Here is a 22,516-nt window from a genome sequence, read left to right as displayed (position 1 = left end):
CGATCCTTTAATTCCTTTTTGAGTCGTAACAAAGATTTATAAAAGGGGTACTAACAGCTGCCTCGCTACGCTCACAGCATTAAGGGGTTAGTATTAGGACTGGTCGGCCTGGGGTCAGGATAATGTGGTTGAGTGAGACAAGATGCTACATGAAGCCCCAGTGCTACACATCACTATAAACTGCCACACTGCATATATCGTAGCGATATGATTGTTAAAGGTACGTTAAATTCCAAATCACACACACACACACACTTCCTACTTTATTTGGATTAAGGCTTATTTTTTCCACCAGTGAAAGCGGTTGGCAGTTCTTTGCTGGGCCGGATCAAACCGGTTTCTTGCAAGTTGAACCGGATATATGGATCACATGTTTTTTAAGACCGCCAGGAAAAGTAGTTTGTTACGCTTTTCGTGGACTGGATTTGACTGGTTAGCATTGGCTGTTTTATTTGGTACAATGTCACGCTGATTGTTAGCATTGTCTGTTTCAATATCGGTTGCAGAGACTGTTCGCACGGGCGTTGATGGCATCAAGACTACAGTCTGACCTTCTGGCAAAATACTGCATGTCTGAGCGCAGACAGTATTTTTAACGCCTTCTTCTCCGCTTGAATTGCGGTGGCGTAGGATTTGCAGTCTGCGTTAAATGGAAATATTGCATCTATAAAATGTCGAGCCGGTCAGGGAAGCTTAGGCCTTAATTTTATTAAGCAAAGAAGATACTTTCAGTCATTTGACCCTTACAAGAACAACTGTGTTCTTTAACCACTAAGGCGACCTTTAAAAGATACGGAAATCATTGTAACTGAACGAAGTTTGCATAACCGCTGAAGTTTGTGTATATGTACTCCCAGCAAACCTACTTCTAGCTCTCCTTCTCAAGTTTTTACTTTGTGCGCTCTTTTCAGTACGAGAAATGGTTCTCCCATGCAGTTAGCACGAGAAAATTACGTTGTGTAGGACGATCCAGCGTGACCCTCCCGCTTACATCTGGGTGAGGTTGTTGTCCTTCTGCAGTCATCTTTGTGATAGCCATATTTATAAAGGTTAAACACTGCAGAGGATTAGTAATAGATTGGGATATTCAAGAACTCGCCCTTGATCAATGTTGGCAGAGTAGCCTTGTGTAATATTAGCCAGGGTGTAAGCTTTAATGGGAATCAAGTTTCCTTTACGGCGGATAATGATGCGTCTCACTTGTGAAACGTACTGAGATCTGAAATTTCGAGCATCTCAGCTTCACTGTAGTCTTCCATAACTCTGTATTGCACGACACTTCTTGACAAGTTGAGAGCTCTCTGTGGAAATACGTTAATGGGATCTCGACAAATCATGTTGATTGCCAGAGTAAGCTACCCTTTAAAAAACGGAATGGAGCTAATTCTTTTATTCGCTCTACATCCGAGCGAACGTTCCGGTGACCTAGTGGTTAGAGTGTCCGCCTCGATGCTGCGGGAGGTCGCGGGTTCGAACTCAGGCCGAGTCATACCAAAGATTTATAAAAATGTTGCTAACATCTGCCTCGCTTGGCTCTTAGCATTAAGAGGTTAGTATTAGGACTGGTCGCCCTGATGTCAGGATAATGTGACAGGGTGAGACTTGATGCTATATGTCTGCAGCATGATGTCCCAGTACCAGACACCACTATAAACTGCCACACTGTATCGTAGCAAAATGACTGAAAAATGGTTAAAGCTACGTTAAAAATTACAATCATACACACACACACACGCACACACAAGCACACACAAACTCAATCGTAGCCTGGAAGTTTTATCTATATCGAAAGGTTTATAGCTTGGTTAGCTTTTGTTAGTTTTAATGGCCAGTCTCCCTCACTCAGAAGAATGTACTGTTTCAAGTCACTGGCTGAATTATTCACGATACGTATACGACCTTGTCTCAGACTTATTGGTTGAGGATTTGGTGTTTATTTTCACATAACGGAAGACTATTATTTCGTCACTTATGCTCCCCAAGCTCCACGGAGTCCAGCAAGTGGACAGAGATTTGCGCTTATTTATTTCGTTTCTTATGTCAGGGTTACACACGGCGACACACTTGAGCAAAGAGGACACTTTATTCATTTGACCTTTACAAGAACAACAATGTGATTCTTTAATCACTATGGTGACCTTGAAAAGTATGGAAATCATTGTAACTGAACCTAGTTTGCATAACCCCTGAATCATTATATATATATATATATATATATATATATATATATATATATATATATATGAATGTATGTATGTATGTATGTGTGTGTGTGTGTCCCAAGCAAACCTAGTGTTACATCAAGGCGTCTTTCTAGCATGACTTGATAGTCCATGTTTCCTTTACTTCTAAGGATCTCAAGGTAACATTCGTTGTCAAGTGAAACTTTCTTGAACGCGCAAATACTACAGCCATTTTCTTATAATCATATAATGATCACTCATCACGAAACTCTAGTTTAATACTTGCTTGATTTTTTTTTTCACATTTGTATGATTCATCATTAAGCCTTTCCAAGCCGAACATGCAATACAAACACGACCAAATACAATGAATTATGACGTATGCTCCCATAAACTGGATAATTACTCGGGATGAGAAATTTCTTCCCAACACCGAAACACCGATTCCCCGTAATTGACAAATAATCACTAGAATCTAGTCAAGCTATAATTAGTATAGCATATGCCTAGGTTTATTACGATACAATTCTGAATCTCCTTGATGTATATTTACCTGCGAACTTCCGTGCGATATTTAACTAATACTGTTGTCTCCTTTAATAACTCAATCGTTTATGTTTCCTGAATTTAAATTCAGTTATTCTAGACCAAGTGTTGGCGCTTGTACAACCATTTGGGTGAAAGATATGAATGATACGTGTCAAAGAGAGGCCAATAGACAAATGGACTATTATCTGCACAAGAGATAAGATGATTAAAGGTGTGGAAAATGTGTTCCTTTTGGAATAGGGACTGGAGAACAGCTTCATTTTTGGGATAGTGGTTGAAATACAATATACAAAAGACCAATATATTTCTCTGCATTATTTGCGTTGTGTGGTCTCTAAACCTGGTCAGTAAAACGAATAGTTATAGCAGTGCCATATATTGACTAAGATAAGTGACTTTTGATGCCAACTTTGTTTGAAATCTCGAGGCTGAAAGGACGTGTGCGAGATTTAAAATTTTCTGAAAAGTAAAAAAATCAGTAGTGCTAATACATGAACTGAAACCTAATGACTTATAATGTTCAGTGGTTTCGTCAGACATTTATAAGAGACTGGTAATTTTAAGTTGTTAGAAATCGTAACATATTCAGTTGGTTTTCTTGTGTATAGCAATATAATTATGTTTAAAGCACACTAATTCTTTGTAACCAAAATTACACAATGGTTATTTCATTCCAGCAATTCTTGAATAACACTGTTCAAGCGATGAAAGCCGGTACTGTCTCTCGCTCTAATTACGTGTGATTATTTTTTTCTTTCTATAATCCAGCATTATGTAGCGTATTCATACCCATATCACCGCTTCTCTTGTTGAACTATTATGTGCTCTGTTACTTGTGCAATATAACATTTCCATTACTCGGAGGCCGTGAACCACATCGAGCAAAAGTGGTCCTAATGGCGCCATCCATTCAGACATCCTAGGAGTGGCGTGAGATAATATATCAGAGAATTGCTGCAGCTTACAGCCGTACCCATTGGTATGGGACAAAAATATGTTAACAGAACTGGATCGATAGGTCTGGCAGGTCAATTTTCATCGGTTCTAACTTTAAAAGAGGGTCTAAATACACGTGATAAATGAAGTTACAGTTTCTCGTATATATTTTACAGATCTTTTACTTCAAAAAAGTAAAAAGTTATTAGCACATATTATACCTACCTACCTACGTATCTATTTAATTTAGCTGCCAATCGACTCTTTTATCTTTCAGTTAACTCTCAGTATATTACTGCCTTTCTGTTTACATCAAAATGGTTACAAAGCATTCATTGCTTTACATGATCTTCGCTAGGCAAAGTTCCGAGATGCTAACCTTTGCTACACCTTGGCGGATCGATTAGATATTTCAATACTTCTAGCCTGTGAATTTCTTTAGATGCGACGGCAAGCCGGAATGGACTCATAAATCAGTAGTTGTGTACTGCTGGCTCGTGTTTGTGCAAATAGATCAATTCCCTCAAATACACATGTAATTGCGTCTCTCTGGTAATTAGTCATACTTTCGAAGTTAAACTTACAATGTATCATTTTGCAGTCAATTGCATTTACCATTTACGGGCTATGTACAGAGAACCACTCTTATATGCTATTGGTTTGTTGGCATTACATACTAAGGGAGGCAAATGTGATATCCAGTAGATGTCCCTAGGACAAAGCACTGAAATATCTGATCGATCCACCATGGTGTAGATAGGGTTGACATATAGGAATCTTAGCTAACGAAGATGTGCTTTACATTAGTTATCTATTAATTTTCAGAGATCCCAGACATATATTTCCATGTTACCCAGAGACAAGCAATTGTTCGCATCGCGACTTCGGAGAAGACAACTCCAAAAACAACTTCCGCTTCACGACCTGCATCCCAAATTCTGTGATAACCTGTCCGAAAAAGAGTTGCAAAAGTTCCATAAATTTGCAATGAAGAGAAAGACAAGGGCAGCGGGAATTGGCAGTGTTGGAGAAATTCCCGAGTCTGGCATTTATGTATATCATCTCATTCTGGTCTAATTATTTTTTAAAAAATTGTTTTTTGATCAGTTTCGTTCTTGTCATGTATAGATTGCGAAATTGAATGTACAATACATTTTTCACAGAAAAGACGAGCATAATATTTGACACTAAAGTGTAGGAAGCTAATTTAAAGAAAATATAAGTCTCAACTTTAAAATGTTAACATTGAAAATAGAAACTGTTATTTGTTTACCTATTGAAATTATTTTGAACAATAGTTCTAGAACGAATAGTCAAATACGACGAATGAGTATTATTTTAAAACAAGGTTCAGGGTCAGAAAGCTCAATACTGAATCTATTATTTAGGTCTGTCATAGATGCAAGTCAAAGATGGAGCCAGGAAGCTTTGCCATGGTAACGGGAAGGATGGGACAGGATGTGAGGTGGCATCCGGGTTGTTTTACTTGTGCTACTTGCAAAGAACTCTTAGTGGACAACATCTGCTTTTACAAACATGGCGATATCTACTGTGGACGTCATTATGCCGACCTCATCTACCCTCGATGTTCTGCTTGTGACGAGGTAAATATAAACACAAAGAAAATAAACACGTCACTAATTTTTATTCTTTGCACTAATGATGTATTTGGAGTTGGATTTTGACTTTTTAACGTAGCTTTTTTTTAAAATATTCAGTCATATCGCTACGATGTCTGTAGTGTGGCAGTTTATAGTGATGTCTAGCACTGGGGCATCATGCCGCAGACATATAGCATGATGTCCCACACAGTCACATTATCCTGGCACCAGGCCGACCAATCCTAACCTCTTAATGCTGAGCGCCAAGCGAGGTAGCTGTTAGTATCATTTTTTTAAGTCTTTGGTATGACTCGGCCGGGGATCAAACCCACGACTTCCTGCATGCATCCGAGGTGGACGCACTAATGATGTAAACCTCTTGAATACATAAATACATTAGCTTATAATCATCAACAGCTGGTTATACACGGTGCATGTGAATATTTTATTACTTGAATTTAATCCTATGTTTGATGGATGAAACTGTCAATTTACAGACCTTTTTGTCTTGACTACTTCAAGTGATGCTACCTAATCAAGTTACTTCGTATTAAAGGGGTGTAATTTGAATTTGTAATTAAGAATACGGTAGGAAACGTGCAATTCCACACAGATAGGAGCAGGTTTGTTTGCAGTGTCTTATTATGTCTAGGAAAAAACGAGACATGCGATTTTAGCCAGGTAACCCGACAGTGCCTTTATGCTTAAAAAGTTACTGATAATCTACTTTCATATGATTGAAACCTCGGACTTCTGTCAAAAAATTAAAATCGACCGATCCAGCCACAAGCTCTTATTTTCCGTTGCCTTCGTTTCACATGTCTCAATTTCGTAAGGTGGAATTCAACTTTCACTCGACAAGAAGATATCTTTCCATTGCGCGTTGTGATCTTTTTGCTACCGTTATGACTGGAATCGGTCGACTTACCACTGTAAGAATTAACAGATTAGTCTTCCGTCAGCTTCACCAGAACTAACACAAAATTATTTATAAACATTATTTGACAAGTTTAGTCTAGATAGTGGATGAAAATTAGGTTATTGGTCGCAAAGCCATAATAACTTAAAAGTCATTATCTAAAAAATTCGACTTTATATGTTACGATTCTGTGGACTGTATCAGAAAGAAATGAAGCCAGCAAGTTTAGTAAAATTAAGAAATAAATTTATTTCTCCGAGTTACATAGTGAAAATATAACAGGAACTTACAGTATTGTGAATTAAATCCCAGATAATCCCAAATATTCCATCAACAAAAAAGACCGTTCCGAATGAATTCCAATCTCGAATGTGCTGATGTACCAAAAGTCTTTAATAGGTTGATGTACCAACAGACTTGATGGATAACAATGCTATAATCCAGATTGTCTTTGAATGAATTCACAATTATCACAAAACAGTTTTTATTCCAAAAAGTCAATGAGCACTTTGTAATTCCAATTAATAATTTTTAAATACATGGTTCCTCTGAAATTATATCTGAATAACAGAAAATGATTCCACATACAGATCTTAAGATATAAATGGAATAGTTTCGTTTATCTCAACCTTTTATAAAAACCTAAGACATAATAAAATCACCAGGATGCTGGTCAAAGGATGGCTTCCAGAACATTGTAAGTTTCCAAACAAGGCTAGACCTTGAACTAAAATATTAGTTTGGAACTGGCAAGCAAACAGCATTCACTTCACAAAAGTTCCTTGTAATTTAACTGGCAGAGAGAGCACTGGACTTTGTAATTACAACGCTCTTGAAGTTTATGCTTCACTATTAGTAGAAGCATGTGCTGATTATGGTTTGGTCAAGGAATGTATCTTGAAGGGTTATGGGTTGGTACGTGATGCATATCGACAGAGGTTTCAGAATTGCAAAAAAACAATAAATGAAAATAGCCAAATCCACGTCGAGTTTGCTAGGGAAAAAGAACAACTATTGGACAGGTGATGTGCATCTAAAAAGATTGATAAAGATCATGACAGACTTAGACAATTCATAATATGTCGTAACATAATAAACAACTTTTTAAAAAATTTTAAAAGTCATGTAGGCCATAATTACTCCCCCCTCAATCACGGACAAAGATCAAGCACAACAAATAACTTGAATATACATAACACTTATATCAAGAGTTCGAATCTTTTGTCATGAATTATAAATATGGTGAGAAGCCGCATAAATTTATCCAGATAATTCAGAATGCCACTAGTATATGGCTTTGTAGAAATGACGTTTGTTGAATGCATCGTGGAAACAAAAGCATTGCCAGAGGTGTTTATCATTGAGACTGATGGTTTTCATACACCTTGTTGCATATCTGCAATCACCGCATAAACCTGCTTGAAAGTGAACCGTCATGTTTCATATTTAATCAGACATCAATCGTATAATCTGTCAGTCAGCCATTCACTCATTCGATCAGTTCGGCTCTTTTTTAGAATCATCAATTAGTTGATTCTCTTTCTCCAGATAATATTTGCGCGCGAGTACACGCAGGCAGAGAACCAGTCGTGGCATGTGAAGCATTTCTGCTGCTGGTACTGTGATGCACCCTTGGCCGGACAGCGATACATCGCTCAGCAGACCAACCCATACTGCATTCGGTGCTTTGACAGACTATACAGCAAGGTAAGCAATCCTGCAATGACAACAAGCAGATATATTCACTTATCCCCCGTTTTAATTGTAGCCCAAGCACGTAAATCCTCAAAATTCATCAATCATGAATTTTAATTAGAAACGTTATTCCAAACGATTAAAATAAAATCAGAAATCTGAAAGATATTCTTTAGATTTTCTTATGCTTACTAAAATAATTTGTTGACTGGTACATAACTCTATTTAGGTCGTTTTAAATGCTTTTTGAGTCTTCATCAGCCAAATCTGAATAAATTGAATCAGTCGAGGCTCAATGATACGGCATAAATATCTACGGCGAAATCTCGTGCTTACAAACTTTCGTCTGCCTTTTTAATTCTAATAAGGTTTTCAATACGTCTTCTCGGCATATATGATGTAGAGGACAATTCATTAAGATAGATGATCATTATTTTTCTATCAGCATCGAACCCATTTTTCCCTCAGAGAAATCAGGGATGACAATTTTCATCACAACTTCCGTATAATGGAGGGCACGCGATGTGCATTTCCTGACAACGTGCAAAACGCCTTTAAACCGTTACCTGAACATTATCGTCTGACTTGTTCTGAAATCCTCTTGTCACTTAACCTTTTCCAAGTTGGGTATATAGACGTAGATTCATACCATATATAACAATAAACATAAATATACAGCCGTCTGTCATGTAAAGAATATAGTTTGTTCTGTATTCAAACCATCCATTTCTTACTTTGATTGGGAACGACCATTGTCTTACTTTCGCTGCATCCATTTCTTTCTCCCTCGTAATAACAGTTTAGTATACACTAATGTTTAGAAGATTCAGATGGAAGAATACAAATATTAATTCCTTATTCTTTCACTTCCCATTCTTGTTTCTTTTTTATTTTCTTATCATTCGAATGTAATTTTTACTATTAGGTACTTGTCATTTTTTGACCACCAGGTATGCAGTACGTGCGGAAATACAATAACGGCAGACTCTCCTGGGTTGTCCCACGGCGAGCACCACTGGCATGCATGTCCACACTGTTTCAGTTGCCACACCTGTGGGAAGAACCTCATCAACCAACAGTTTCTTCTAAAGGAAGGCAAACTCTTCTGCAGCATTGACTGCAAGCAGCAATTCCTCTCTTTCCCAACCAAAGAGCACCCAAAACACTATCATGCATAGAGTCACCACGATGTTCCTCTATTGTCCAACCAAAGAGCACCCAAAACATTTTCATACGCGCGGTCGCCATAATGTTTATCTTTTCTCCTACCCAAGAATACCCAAATAATTTCATACGTAGTCTCTATAATGTTTACTCGTCATTTTGCCTAGTTATGATATATCAACGAACTTGTATTTCTTTTTCATCCACATCATCTTCGTTACTGTAGGACCTGCGAATAATATTTCGTCATTTTTGGAAATCCATAATTTTATTTTCCGTCGTATTTATTAGTCACGGAATATAAACCCATTTCCATCGGATCCGTATTAGTAAAATTGTACAATCCCCTTGATATGAACCAGTTTGGGGGAAATTGCATTTCATTTACTCCAAGAATATCTTCATTATGCATGCCCAGTCTAGTGCGACTTTTCATAAACACCCCATCACATGGTCTTAACCAACGGACGCACTTGCATTGTCATTTATTGGGTTCCATCCGCATACACGACCGCATTGCTTTGGCTGCTACACCATTGGGTAATTAACCTTAAACAACAGTTACATTTTTGTTGAAGACACATTGGTCTACAGCATCTTCTATAATACATTCAAGAGGATATATGATACAAATATGACTTGCAAGATTTTGCACGAGCGTTCTGTTTGGATAAGCTTCGAGTAAGCATCCGAATTTGGAAGTCAGTTTTTCCGCCCATAGAACCAAGACCTGCCGTATTAAAATAACTTCATTTGTATTCATTCTGTATGTCGGATTATTTAATAATTCTGAATACATTAAATCTTCAATTGCTTGCAGTACCAGTTAAAGCCAAAACTTCTTTCTTACATTTATTAGATCTTGAATTCATCTTTGTACAGCTCTGCATTAAAAACATAATGTGTTGTTATCTAAAATAATAACTGCAAAAAATTACGATTCTACATTCGTAATCCCAGTTGGCAGGAGCGCTCGTAGAATAACTGCGGGCAGGGGGCAAACATGATGTGTGGTCAGCTATTACGTTTTACGGATGTAAGCCAAAACATGTTTAGAGGTGAAATCCGGGAGAGGGGGCATGTGCCAACCTCCCCGCCCCTTTGTGCAGGAGCCCGTGTCTTTTGGCAGGATTCGAACACGCACTCTTTCGGTCTTGAGTGCAGCACGCTAACCACTGAACCACCGCAGCTCCCGCATGCACTTTAGGTGGAATCATTGTAAACGTTCTCATGAAAATCTATGTATACGAATCGTCTAACCTAAAGCGAACTATGTGAAATCACACAGGAATTTCCATCGGAGATCCATTGTTGAAAAATAATGTTGCCTGTGTCAAATGTTCTATTGATTTGGAAAGACAGTTACTCTCTGAATTATAGTTTTTTAAATGGGAAAAAATAAATATCTACTTAAATGTTACTTGCTACAGAACTGCGTTTTATTAAATTCAGCTAGCGTCTGAGACTATTTTTTTACGCGTAACAAATGGAAGATGCAGCGTCTGAGCAGAGTGAACGAAATTATTTATTTTTCTTTCTATCAAACTTTTTCCATTAAAACAAAAACTATATGAGAATAGAATCTAAATGTATAAAACTCGTTGAATAAATTCAATAATTACCCATCTGAAATTAAAAAAGGAATTACATGCAAGTTTAGTCATGTTCCTTTCTGGCCTAGTTTATACTATATAAAAAATACTATTACCGTTAATAATGATAAAAAAATTATTGCCCCCCTCCAAAGAATGGCGGCCACTTGCACACTTCGAAGGTGAACCTAATTAGAATTGAAACATATCCGTTGATCATTGATGCCACGAACATTTACTTATAGCAATCCTAACACTTTCTTCGTTTTTAGTGGTCACGGAATGTTTTGTATGGCAGTTAAATAGAAATATTTTGAGCTACGTATCCTATGCCAGCACGTCTTCAAATTCCTCTAGAAGAAGAATATTGTTCTTGCGTTTTATTTACATTTTGATACTGTTATATTATGAATCATTTTTACGCTATTTTGTTTTCTCTCTTTTAAATAAAGTTATGTATGTAAAGCAAATTTATATTTTCTCTTTGCATTTCATCATGCAATTTAGATATACTGGTTTGGCTTTTGGCCTCTTATACTATATGGCTATGTCCCGCGCAGGTAAGTAGCATAAAATGCATTTAAAAAGTGCACATTATTCAGTGAGATACCGTGTCTCCATATAAATGGAAAAAGGCAATCATATATGGACACGATGAATCTTGTAAAAACATCCCTTCTTTTATATCGTTCAGCCAGAACAAATTTCTTTAGGTTCCCCCATGTGACTGCCTGGCACAGGAGTTTTAAAGTAAAATGAGGAAAGACATTCCACATCATTATATGTATTTTGTTTTATCTTAAAACTTACACCTTTTATGGTATAACATAAAAGATTTTGTACCAAATTATTGTGATGCAATTTGCTTTTCACCATTTGTCAACATTTAATGATAGCTGCCCTTTAAAGGGGAACAACTCGAACACGAACTTAAAGCTTGTCCAAACAGCCTGGACACTTTACTGAATTTGAATCTATTTATCTTTTGTGCTCTTTTGAAGTCGCCAAAATACAAATTTTGATACGCTTATCTAATATATGTGTTTATTCATTGTGTGATATGAGTCGTGTAAAAAAAGATCTCTGTTCTGGACCATGTTGGCTATATTTCTCAAAAGTTCTCCTTATTTTGAGATCATAATGATCAAGTTTATTATATCTTTCAAAAGTTCTCCTCTAATTGAGATTGCTCATAACGTCCTAATTAACTCTATTTCTGAAAAGTTCTTATCAGATTGGGAGTGTACATGCTATTGCTTATGGTACTTCTGTCTTTAATGGGGTTTTAGTCTAAGGTTAAAACGACACCCACCCACCCCCCAACAAAACATAAACTCTAAAATGTAAGGTTCAATTGTACACATAGATTCCTGTTTTAAAGAGTAGAGTTAATCAATTGTTAAAGTTTGCGAAAATATTCAAAATGTCTTCACAAGAGAAGCAAGGCTTTATTCGGGACAACTCAAGATGTCGTGGTTAATCATGTTTGCCTGCTCCATGCTCAGTGGAATACTCATTAATGCAAAATAAACCCTCCTCCCAAAAATGTATTACAAAATCCCAATTTCCAGATGAAATGTTTTGATGTTTAATGTTCAGTTCTGTTGAAAAGAAACAAAACTCTGAAACTTTGATTTGACTAAGAATTAAATGAGAATGCCCAAAATTGAAAAAACGTTCATGAAAATAAATGTATTTACAGACTACATTCATCTCATGTGTTGAGCTGTGAGTGGGGTTCTAGATTTTTAAATTGTTTGGGGCATGAGTTGTTTTTACGAAGACAGTTCAAGCCCTTAGAAAATCTGAGATACCGTGCCATTTGCGTGTTTCAAACCTTACCTAATATTATGAGATACAAACATTTCTAAAATTGCGCACAAATCGATATTTTTTAAAATTATTAGATGAGATACTGAATTTCCGTCGAAACTACGATTGGATTACGGCATACGACATCTTGAGATCGAAATGTAAGCATACGGCGTCTTGAGATCGAAATACAAGATATAACGTCTTGAGATAGAAATACAACATTCTCTGTCTTGAGATCTAAATACAGCATACAATGCCTGAATAATGAAAATCCCTTGTTCTTATCTTGTTTGTGCTCAAAAACACTTGTATCAAATCCGTCTTTATCAAATCCGGGTCTTATAAATTATGTAAATCACGCGAGCATATGATTGAAAATATAGAAAGTTGCTTCCCCTGCTCTATCTTTTCTGCAGCTTGAGAGGTGCACCATTGCGCAAGAAGGTACTTGCCTAATTGGGTAAACCAATACATGCATGTTCCCTTTATTCAAGGAAAGACAATAATTATTTGTGTCAGAAAGCGATAGTTTACACACCAGGTTTTATAGAAGGTACTTTCAAAGGTCTGCCAATTAGCATCAGGCTTTACTAGCCTATTTTTATATCTAGTTTATGCATGCAAGGATCGCGAGTTTAAGCTTCATCTTGGTGGGTGAGCGATAAATTGTTCCATGTGTTTCTTTATTGTTCCTACATTAAACAGATATCGAGTCTAGCGATGCATAATGGTGTAAACAAAAAAGAATTTCTGCACGAAAAATAAACTTAAAAACTAATGATTTGATTTTGCTTGCTTTGACGGCCTTTTAAACACATTATTGGTAATATAATGCCGAAGAAATGGAACTTTCCCTAAGACCACACTGAGGCAGCCGACTCGGATTGATTTGACTGGGTATCGAATTTACGAAACTGGATTGCTAGTCCGACGCCCGACGCTCTACTTTACAGAGGGAAGATATCTATCTGATTTAGAAGGAAAAAAAGAATAAGACAAAAAGGCAGGGTATATATTCAGACTAAACTTTTTTTCTATTTTACTTCTGTAGTCGCAGGAAGGCATAGGGTGAATTGTTTTGGATAGCTCAGGTGGCAAACCACTTGTCTACAGTTATGAAGATCCAGGGTTTGAACCCCATTCTGTCTCCATTGTTTTATTTAATGACCATATAGGAGATAACCTACTTAAGAACCTGTCGTATTCACCATGACTTTCGACGTTATTGGGCAGGTCTGCGTGATCATGGACGATGATAACACGAAGACATGTCATCGGAAGTAGGTTTCAGCGTACACCTCGACTGCGGGAGGTCGCGGATTCGAACCCCCCGCCGAGCCATGCCAAGGACTTATAAAACGGTACTAGCAGCTGTCTCGCTTGGTGCTCAGTATTAAGAGGCTATTGATGGGACTGGTCGGCCTGGTGTTAGGATAATGTGACTGGACAGACATAATGTAACATGTCTGCGGCATGTTGCCCCAGTTCTAGACATCACTATAAACTGCCACACTGTACACATGCTAGAGGTATCACTAAAATTGCTTAAGCTATCTAAATCTAAATCATACACTCGCACGCACACACACACGCACGCACACACACACACACACACACACACACACACATATATATATATATATATATATATATATATATATATATATATATATATATATATATATATATATATATATATATATATATATATATATATACCTACGTTCTGTGTTTAGGCACGAATAAACAGTAACACAAGAAAGAATGAAAACAACTTGCTTTGAAAAATATAATAATTTATTTCCCTGGAAAAATTCTGTAAAAATAAAATACATGAACTTACGGTTTTAAGAATTAAATCCAAAAATAATCCAAGAATAATTCACGAATAAATTTTTAGGAGTCCTAATAATAAAATGTTCTAATGATTTCAAGTTCGAGTCCCGACGAAGAATCCAAGATGGAAGACGATGACGTATGTTGTAACATGTAGTGTGCTGAAGTCTACAGTTCCTCGTAGAAACAAGAAATATCACTCCGGTTTTGGAAATCTGAATACATTTTTATAAAAGCTGTCTTTGTTCAAGAATATCATAAGAGCACACGTAAATTTCCAGGAAGAAAGAATTAATCCTCTTGAATGCAAGTAATCTGAAATAACTTTTAGCAACACAAAACCTTCCAGTGTAAAGAAAAAGCCCAACTGTGTTTACTTTTCTAATACGATGGTTTAAAACTTTACTTTTACGCACCGGATAAGGATCACTTGGTCATGTTTATATATATATATATATATATATATATATATATATATATATATATATATATATATATATATATATATATATATATATATATATATATATATATATATATATATATAAATCACGTAGCCCCTGTATGTCCTTTAAAAGACCCAATCATTTTACCCCGAGAATAAAAGTTGTTTACTTCACTAAAAACTATTTGCAACTCCTGGGTCACGTATTCAATACAGCCTCGATCTCACTCTTATAAGTCCCACAATAAAAATAAATAAAACAAAGAACTTGTTGACGTGGCTGGTACTAAATTTTGAATCAAGGTTAAGATCCAGGTCAACACCTGGTCTTTACTAAAATGAACAGTCAAGGTCAAACTATTTTCTGGAAAAAAGTATCTCTAGTGAATAAATTTACATTACAATAGCATGTACAGAAAAATATACAAAAAATTAAAACTGACAAAGAAACAATAATATTGAAATACATATATGTGTGTGTGTGTGTGTGTGTGTGTATGTGTGTGTGGCGTTGGGGAGGGGTGCTCCCAATATATTATTTAAATTACCATAGAAGTCCCACCCCGGGCTCGTGTTTGTAGGGAGTGAACCCCAGTCAGCAATGCCGACAGCTAAATTATTGAGAACACAAAAAAAGGTGAAATTCAAAACAATAACAATTTAATACAATTCAGTAGTTAAATGATATTAATTTCCCAGTCACTCTTCTTCCTCTCGAACAAGTGATAACCTATTGCATCCTTAGATTTATAGTATGAGACCGCTTTTCCACCTGTCCTTGTTTTCTACTCATCTGTATCTCTCCTATCCCGCCAATTTCTTCTCTCCTTCCGACTTTCCTCCTAACTCCTTCTCCTAGACTGCTCCTTCTCGAATTCCACCTCCTCGTCTTCTTTTCCTCCTCCTCCTTGATTATGCTTTCCGACTAGCCTTCGATTCACAATCGACTTCTCCACTAGTCTCTAGTCCGTCTCTCTCTTAGAGACTCTGGACTAAACCACACCGGAAGTATGTCCCCTAAAAGCTTCCTTTACGAAGCTATGTCTTTCCTTAGAATTTCCTAAGTTTTCCCGCCAATTTACGAGTGGCTTTCCCGGAGTTATTGCTTTAACTTTCCAGCAGGATGTTTCACAATTACTGAAATTTCTAGTCTAAATTACTCAATTAAATTTGGATTGAAATGGTGACTATACCCTCTCTCAATGACAATTCCCACTGGATATCGATCATACCCTGTTCTATTCAACTTAGCAGACATTGGTATATCAAATTGTGATCTTCCCATAGCGCAATAATACGCATATATAAACAGTCTCACGACCGTGTGCAGTTGACTCTAGATCAATGATGAATTTCCACACGTTAATCATTAGTGAGGCATGAAAATAACGATAACAAGTATTAATAATCCCTGTTTTATAGTACACATTTTCTTCGCAATCCTTACTTCTTTATGTTCCCCCTTCCCCTCGCATGCATAACGAACAACTACGCAGAAATGTGGAGTGAGAGAAAAAAAAAAGAATTTGAGCTAGATTAAGACCATGAAACAGAAATTACACAAGTAACCTACATGAATATGGTTCGTCGTAATGATATGTGTGCACTTTCCTTGGGATTTATCAACGGTGTTTATCAATGATACAAAGTTGCAAATCAGGTCGACATTATACGGTTAATTTTGGGGTTTCCTGGTACATATATTGAGATGTATTTAATATTTTGTTATTGTGGTTGTTTCTATAATGTTCTAAAAATTGATTATTATTAATTGAATATGAAAATGTCCAAAGGCCTCTCTCTCTCTCTCTCCTCTCTCTCTCTCTCTCTCTCTCTCTCTCTCTCTCTCTCTCTCTCTCTCTCTCTGTGGACCGTCGTAGCAAGATACGGCCTAAAATCTATGAAACGGCGAGCGTGGAGGATTTTATTTTGTGTCATCCCATGATTTCTCTCCCATGCGACAGAGAAATCTAGCTGTTTTGCTAACCTTACTTTTCTTATTTCAGCCTAGTCATCTCAGACCTGTCGTCTCAGTCAAGGTGTCCACGCGCTCAGAACTTCTTTTAAAAAAGAAACCCTTGTTGTCTTCTGCTGTGTCTGACGTAGTTGTTCTAAAATCAAACAACAACAACAAATATACAACAAAAACATAGTAACTTAAGGTAAATCCATCTTTGAGAACACACCATACAGAAACATTTTGAGAGACAATGACACACGGTTACGATGTCGAGCTTTTTGGTATTATGCTAGTTCGTTACACGCAGCATGGTCAATTTTATCCTATATGCAGGCCTAGCTTAATACATTTTCAGGTCAGCGTCATTAAATGTAGCTAAAGCTACGTGACTAGTTTTAAATACTTCGTATGAAACACATTATATATACTGTTAGCTGCATTTAATTTCGCTGACCTGAAAAATGACTGCTATATATAGGATAAAATTCTCAACGCTGTGTGAAATGAACTATGACAGAAAACGCTGATCCATGCACATAGACTATAGAAATATACACTTCATAGCCTCCCAACTCTCTTAACAACTACATAAAATGTAATAACAGCCAGAAAATGTGTCATGTCAAACATGCTTTATTCTAATTTTGTTAAGCATCTCCATTGTGCACCAGTTGAATCAAAAACATACCTATAATATTTAATGACAAATAATACACTTACCAGCCAGAAGGAATAATTTATCCGTCAATACATTAATCCATAAGCAAATTTCACCGTTGCACTTGCCATATTTCCAAAACAGAAAAATATATTTTCAAAGAATCAGTGAACTTGAAAGTTTAGTACATGGCTTTCCACCAGGGTCCATATTTGGAGGGTCTATTATACACAAGGGTAACTTTACAATCAATATTAAAGACATCACCAGTATTTTACAGAAAGTTTCACCTCCTCCAAAAAAGGAGTTATATACGATAGTGACACAGATCACTAATTACCCGTGAATAGCCCAAGTTATACCGCTCCGGTGGCCTAGTGGTTAGAGCGTCCGCCTCGACAAGGGGAGGTCGTGGGTTCAATCGCCGGCCAAGTCATACCAAAGACTTACAAAAATGATACTAACAGCTGTCTCGCTTGGCGCTCAGCATTAAGAGGTTAGTGTTAGGACTGGTCGGCCTGGTGTCAGGATAATGTGACTGGGTGGGACATCATGCTACATGTCTGCGGCATGATGCACCAGTGCTGGACATCACTATAAACTGCCACACTGCAGACATCGTAGCGATATGACTGAAAAATTGTTAAAGCTACGTTAAAATCTAAATCACACACACACACACACACAATAACCCAAGCACGGACATTCATGCTACATCTAACTTTTCGTTATAAACATAGGTGTATGCCCAGTATCGTTTCAATATTTACAATATAATTTTCTAAATTGGAACTGATGAAAATGAAACATTTTCTTGTAATAAATATTAACTATTTATTGTTAATTTTATACAACATCCATATATTAAATGTGATAATACTATGCAACGTTTTATGTTGTTATTTTGTTTGGCTCACGCATAAAAACTGTGTACTTCGGATGACACGGTCACGCCACAGTCCTCATTAATTATTTGTATTAATGCGCCGCATGTAAACATTGGCGCGTGAACTATATTGCACAAGTGATAAGTTCTTTACTTTAAAGGAAATTATTGGGTGAGAAAAAGAATCTATGTTGGGGTTTGGACCGAGACAAGGAAATCCCAGTCAAGGGGTTACATTATATGTCTCTCACCCACCCACCCCGGCAAGCCTTGTGGAGAGACAAATAATGTAACCCATTTAATGGGATTTCCTTGTCTCTGTCCAAACCCAACATAGATTTTTTATGTCTCTGGACTTATGAATGATGAAAAACGTTAAGTCAAACCAACCAAAAGATGAGAGAGAGAGAGAGAGAGAGAGAGAGAGAGAGAGAGAGAGAGAGAGAGAGTTAAAGTCAAACCGACCTGAGAGAGTTTTAAAGTCAAACCGACGAGAGAGAGAGAGAGAGAGAGAGAGAGAGTTTTATGGTCAGTGGTACTATTACTAAATATGAATAATGACTTAGATCAACTGTAAATATATTCAGATATTTTAATTACCTCTTCTTGTTTCGTCGTTTCCCTTAATTTCTATTCCACATTAATTTCCACGCGCCGGTACGTGATGGCTAAGCGTTCATGTGAATGGCATGCCTAACCAAGTGTTTGTAGTGCTCTGCATTCATCATTAAAATCATCTTTCATTTTTAAATCATAATTGTGTATTATATTGATTTAATCAATGTCAAGAAAAATAGAAAGTAAAAAAGAAAACAATCAACTTATCAATATGCAAAGGTGATTGTGAATAGCCACAAAAGGCATAGAACTATATTTTGTAGCGGACATACTCGGGTGATGTGAGTTCATTCACTCGGTCAATACACAGCTGACTGTAGTAAACCTTAACTCCTTTCAAAGGACAAATGTGTGTGTATATATATATATATATATATATATATATATATATATATATATATATATATATATATTGTATGTGATATAAATAAAATATACATATAGTATGTACGCTTTATCAATGATATACCTCTCGTTGTATAAATTTTTCATTAAAAAGAAACTCAGCAAACATAGTTTCCTTTTAATGAAAAATGTATACATCTCGTGGTTTAACAGAACTTGAAGGAATAAGATTCGGAAGTACTCAAATTTTAAACCAGAAAACGGATTCACGTTTTACAAAAGCAAATTGATTTTTTCAAAAACACTAATTACAGATAAATAGACATGGCTCATCGAAGCAAGTAATGGGGAAAATAGGTAAATATACATGGCTCTCATCGAAGTAAGCAATGGGGAATATAGGTAAATAGACATGGCTCTCATCGAAGCAAGTAATGGGGGATATAGGTAAATAGACATGGTTCTAATCGAAGCAAGAAATGGGGGATATAGATAAATATACATGGTTCTAATCGAAGCAAGTAATGGGGAATATAGGTAAATAGACATGGCTCTAATTTAAGCAAGTAATGGGGAATATATGTAAATAGACATGGCTCTCATCGAAGCAAGTAATGGGGACTATAGAGAAATAGACATAGTTCTAATCGAAGCAAGTAATGGGGAATATAGGTAAATAGACATGGCTCTAGTCGAAGAAAGTCAAGGGAAAATACATCTAAATTATCGATCTCCTATTCGGTTATTCAACAACGGATACATTTTCAAAATCTAAATTTAAAAAAAATCACAATTTTGTATAAGAGCTACCAATCTGGACGATAAAGAAAACCGTGAAGCAAATAATCCAGCGCAAAATGAAGATGTAAAATATAAAAGGGGAAAAAAACGAATGTACGCTAGTGAAAACACAATGTTACATTCATTGGAAAGTCCAGTTGTATAAATATGACACATAAATAGAATGCACCATGCTGATTCTGTAAACAAATATTTGAATAGATTTTTTTAAATAGAAATTGGCGATGATTTATCGGATAGAGTTCGAAAGATGCTGAAAGAATGTTATTTATTTTGATGGAAAATATTATGATACTGGATAAGTCATATGGCTATGGACCCGGCCGTAAAAAAAAAAAAAAAAAAAAAAGATTTTAATTAGCAACTCAAAGACCTTTGATGTTCAATTGCACCTCCACTATCAGAAACAGTTTTAGGTTCAGAACTGTATTTTAGGGTTCAAATATTGATGGATACTGCAACCTATCCACACCCAGCTATGATGACACTGAAAACGGATAATGAACACAGCGTAACGTACAATAAAACATATGTAGACAATTCGGATAATAATTATCAGTATTATATAAGCCGTTCTAATTCTGGTCATTGAACAAATAAATCATCGTTGCCTCCTGACAGAGCACTAACAACAATGCGTGTTTCTATATTACCTCCCACTATATCGTGCTATAAAATGTGTAATCGACAGAGCAATAGTTTATATTATACTAAGTACTGCTTAGACAGAGCAATAGTTGATATTATACTAAGTACTGCTTAGACAGAGGAATGGTTGATATCATTCTAAGTATTGCATAAACAGATGAATAGTTGATATCATTCTAAATATTGCATAGACATATGATTATCTGATATCATTCTAAATATTGCATAGATATATGAATATTTGATATCATTCTAGGTATTTCCAAGGATTAATAGTTGATATTATTCTAAGTATTGCATAGTCAGGTAAGCGAAAACTGACGATTAATTTCAGACCGCAAAATTCAGGAGAAAAGAATGATGTGGTCAGAGAATTTAGAGATTGCGGAGTTGCTAGAAAGAAATATAAACTAGAATACAACATTTTACACTGGGTTCAATCTTAGCATGATACATATTCAGGTTGTATATAAGTAACACCAGCTGGATTAGGTGCAGACGTATAGCAAACAGTGCTTTGTGGTGCAATATTCACAGGAATTGTTGTAAAATCTTTCAAGGAGACGTTTGATCCACAACCGGAATTGAAAACATAGCAAAATATTAACAAATGCCATTGGAAGGTTGAAAGTTAATGAAGAGATAACAAGCAATGTGAAGGTGAAAATATAATCCATCACGAGGATTATTTCTATTCATTAATGTGTACAACATATAACTAGAGATAAAAGGGCAATTTGGAAAGATTGAACAACACATTATAGTAAGATGACTGGTTTGCGATGAAGGCGGACATAGAGGAACTGAAAACAAAACTCTCTTGTGAGAGCATGAGAACAAATAAAATAGAAAAACAGAATTAGAGCAACAGAACGTGATTAATTATTACAACAAACAAGACAAGCTGAACTTAAAAAAGAAAAGAAACCTGTAATGGCGGGAGCCTGTGTCATAGGAAAAATTGTTGGCTGCTTAAATTATTCTTATAAAAATGTTTCACATAAGCGAATTATTGTCGCAAGATACGTGGGTATGACACTACAATCGACGATCACAACAAAAAATCGTAATCTATCGATATGGTTCAAAGAATATATTTATTTTTTGTTGTTGTCTTCACAATATTTCCAATGAATCCAAACATAACACATTTTACGACATAAACGATAAGTATGAAAGAAGGGCAGATATTGTCTGATAGTTTTTCAGCCTTGAGATACATATGAACAAAGTCAAAGAGGGAACGACTTCAGACAGTGACATCAAACAATGTATTGATGCCGAATATTTGAAAAACAACTCAGAAGTGAAGTACATCTGAATAATAATTATTCAGTGTACTAATATAATATTTTATATTTGGAATCATATGCTAAAGATGTATCGAAATTTGTGTTTTAATACTACAAATGTATACGTTTTTCTCCCGCTGATCAATAAGACCCAAAATAACAATAATGACTAGGACTGTCCAAAAAGTATGCAGCTTTATTCATTTTTGGTGTTTTCTTCTTATCGTTATAATCTAGGACAATTAATTTCTTGGTAAATTTCCTTGTGCTTAAATAAGCTATAATTGTAAATTTCTAATTTTTAGTTTTGCTTAATACATATTTCTTTATTCTTGGATAAACTTCCTTTTCGTCATCGTTGTGAATAAATAAGATTTTGACCTTAACCGACAAAACTCTTTAATTGGATCTCCGTTCAACTCCTCTTTGAAAAGTCCAGAAACTTTCTTTTATATTTGTGCTAATACATATGTGTTCCTTTGGACAGTAACTAGTGTCCGAAAATTTGATATTATCTTTTATTTCGTTGTAAAGGTTTTCTTTCTCAGTATTGATACTCAATAAATATGTGTC

The 22,516-nt window shown here is 35.9% G+C and overlaps 1 protein-coding gene across 1 annotated transcript in view; it reads left to right on the top strand.

Moving 5' to 3' along the window:
* Positions 1-11,109, top strand: part of LOC149802208 (testin-like) — a 31,718-nt gene extending 20,609 nt beyond the window's left edge. Inside the window, exons 4-7 of the mRNA XM_089956619.1 lie at positions 4,494-4,721; positions 5,057-5,272; positions 7,737-7,895; positions 8,834-11,109. Of these exons, the coding sequence (XP_089812745.1) occupies positions 4,494-4,721; positions 5,057-5,272; positions 7,737-7,895; positions 8,834-9,061 (831 nt within the window). The 3' untranslated portion in view covers positions 9,062-11,109. The remainder of the gene's footprint in view (positions 1-4,493; positions 4,722-5,056; positions 5,273-7,736; positions 7,896-8,833) is intronic.
* The last annotated feature ends 11,407 nt before the right edge of the window (positions 11,110-22,516 follow it).

This window comes from Sinohyriopsis cumingii, chromosome 4, assembly GCF_028554795.1.
Source record: "Sinohyriopsis cumingii isolate HCF-2022 chromosome 4, ASM2855479v2, whole genome shotgun sequence".
NCBI classification, from domain to species: Eukaryota; Metazoa; Mollusca; class Bivalvia; order Unionida; family Unionidae; genus Sinohyriopsis; species Sinohyriopsis cumingii.
This window is presented reverse-complemented; position numbering and strand designations above follow the sequence as displayed.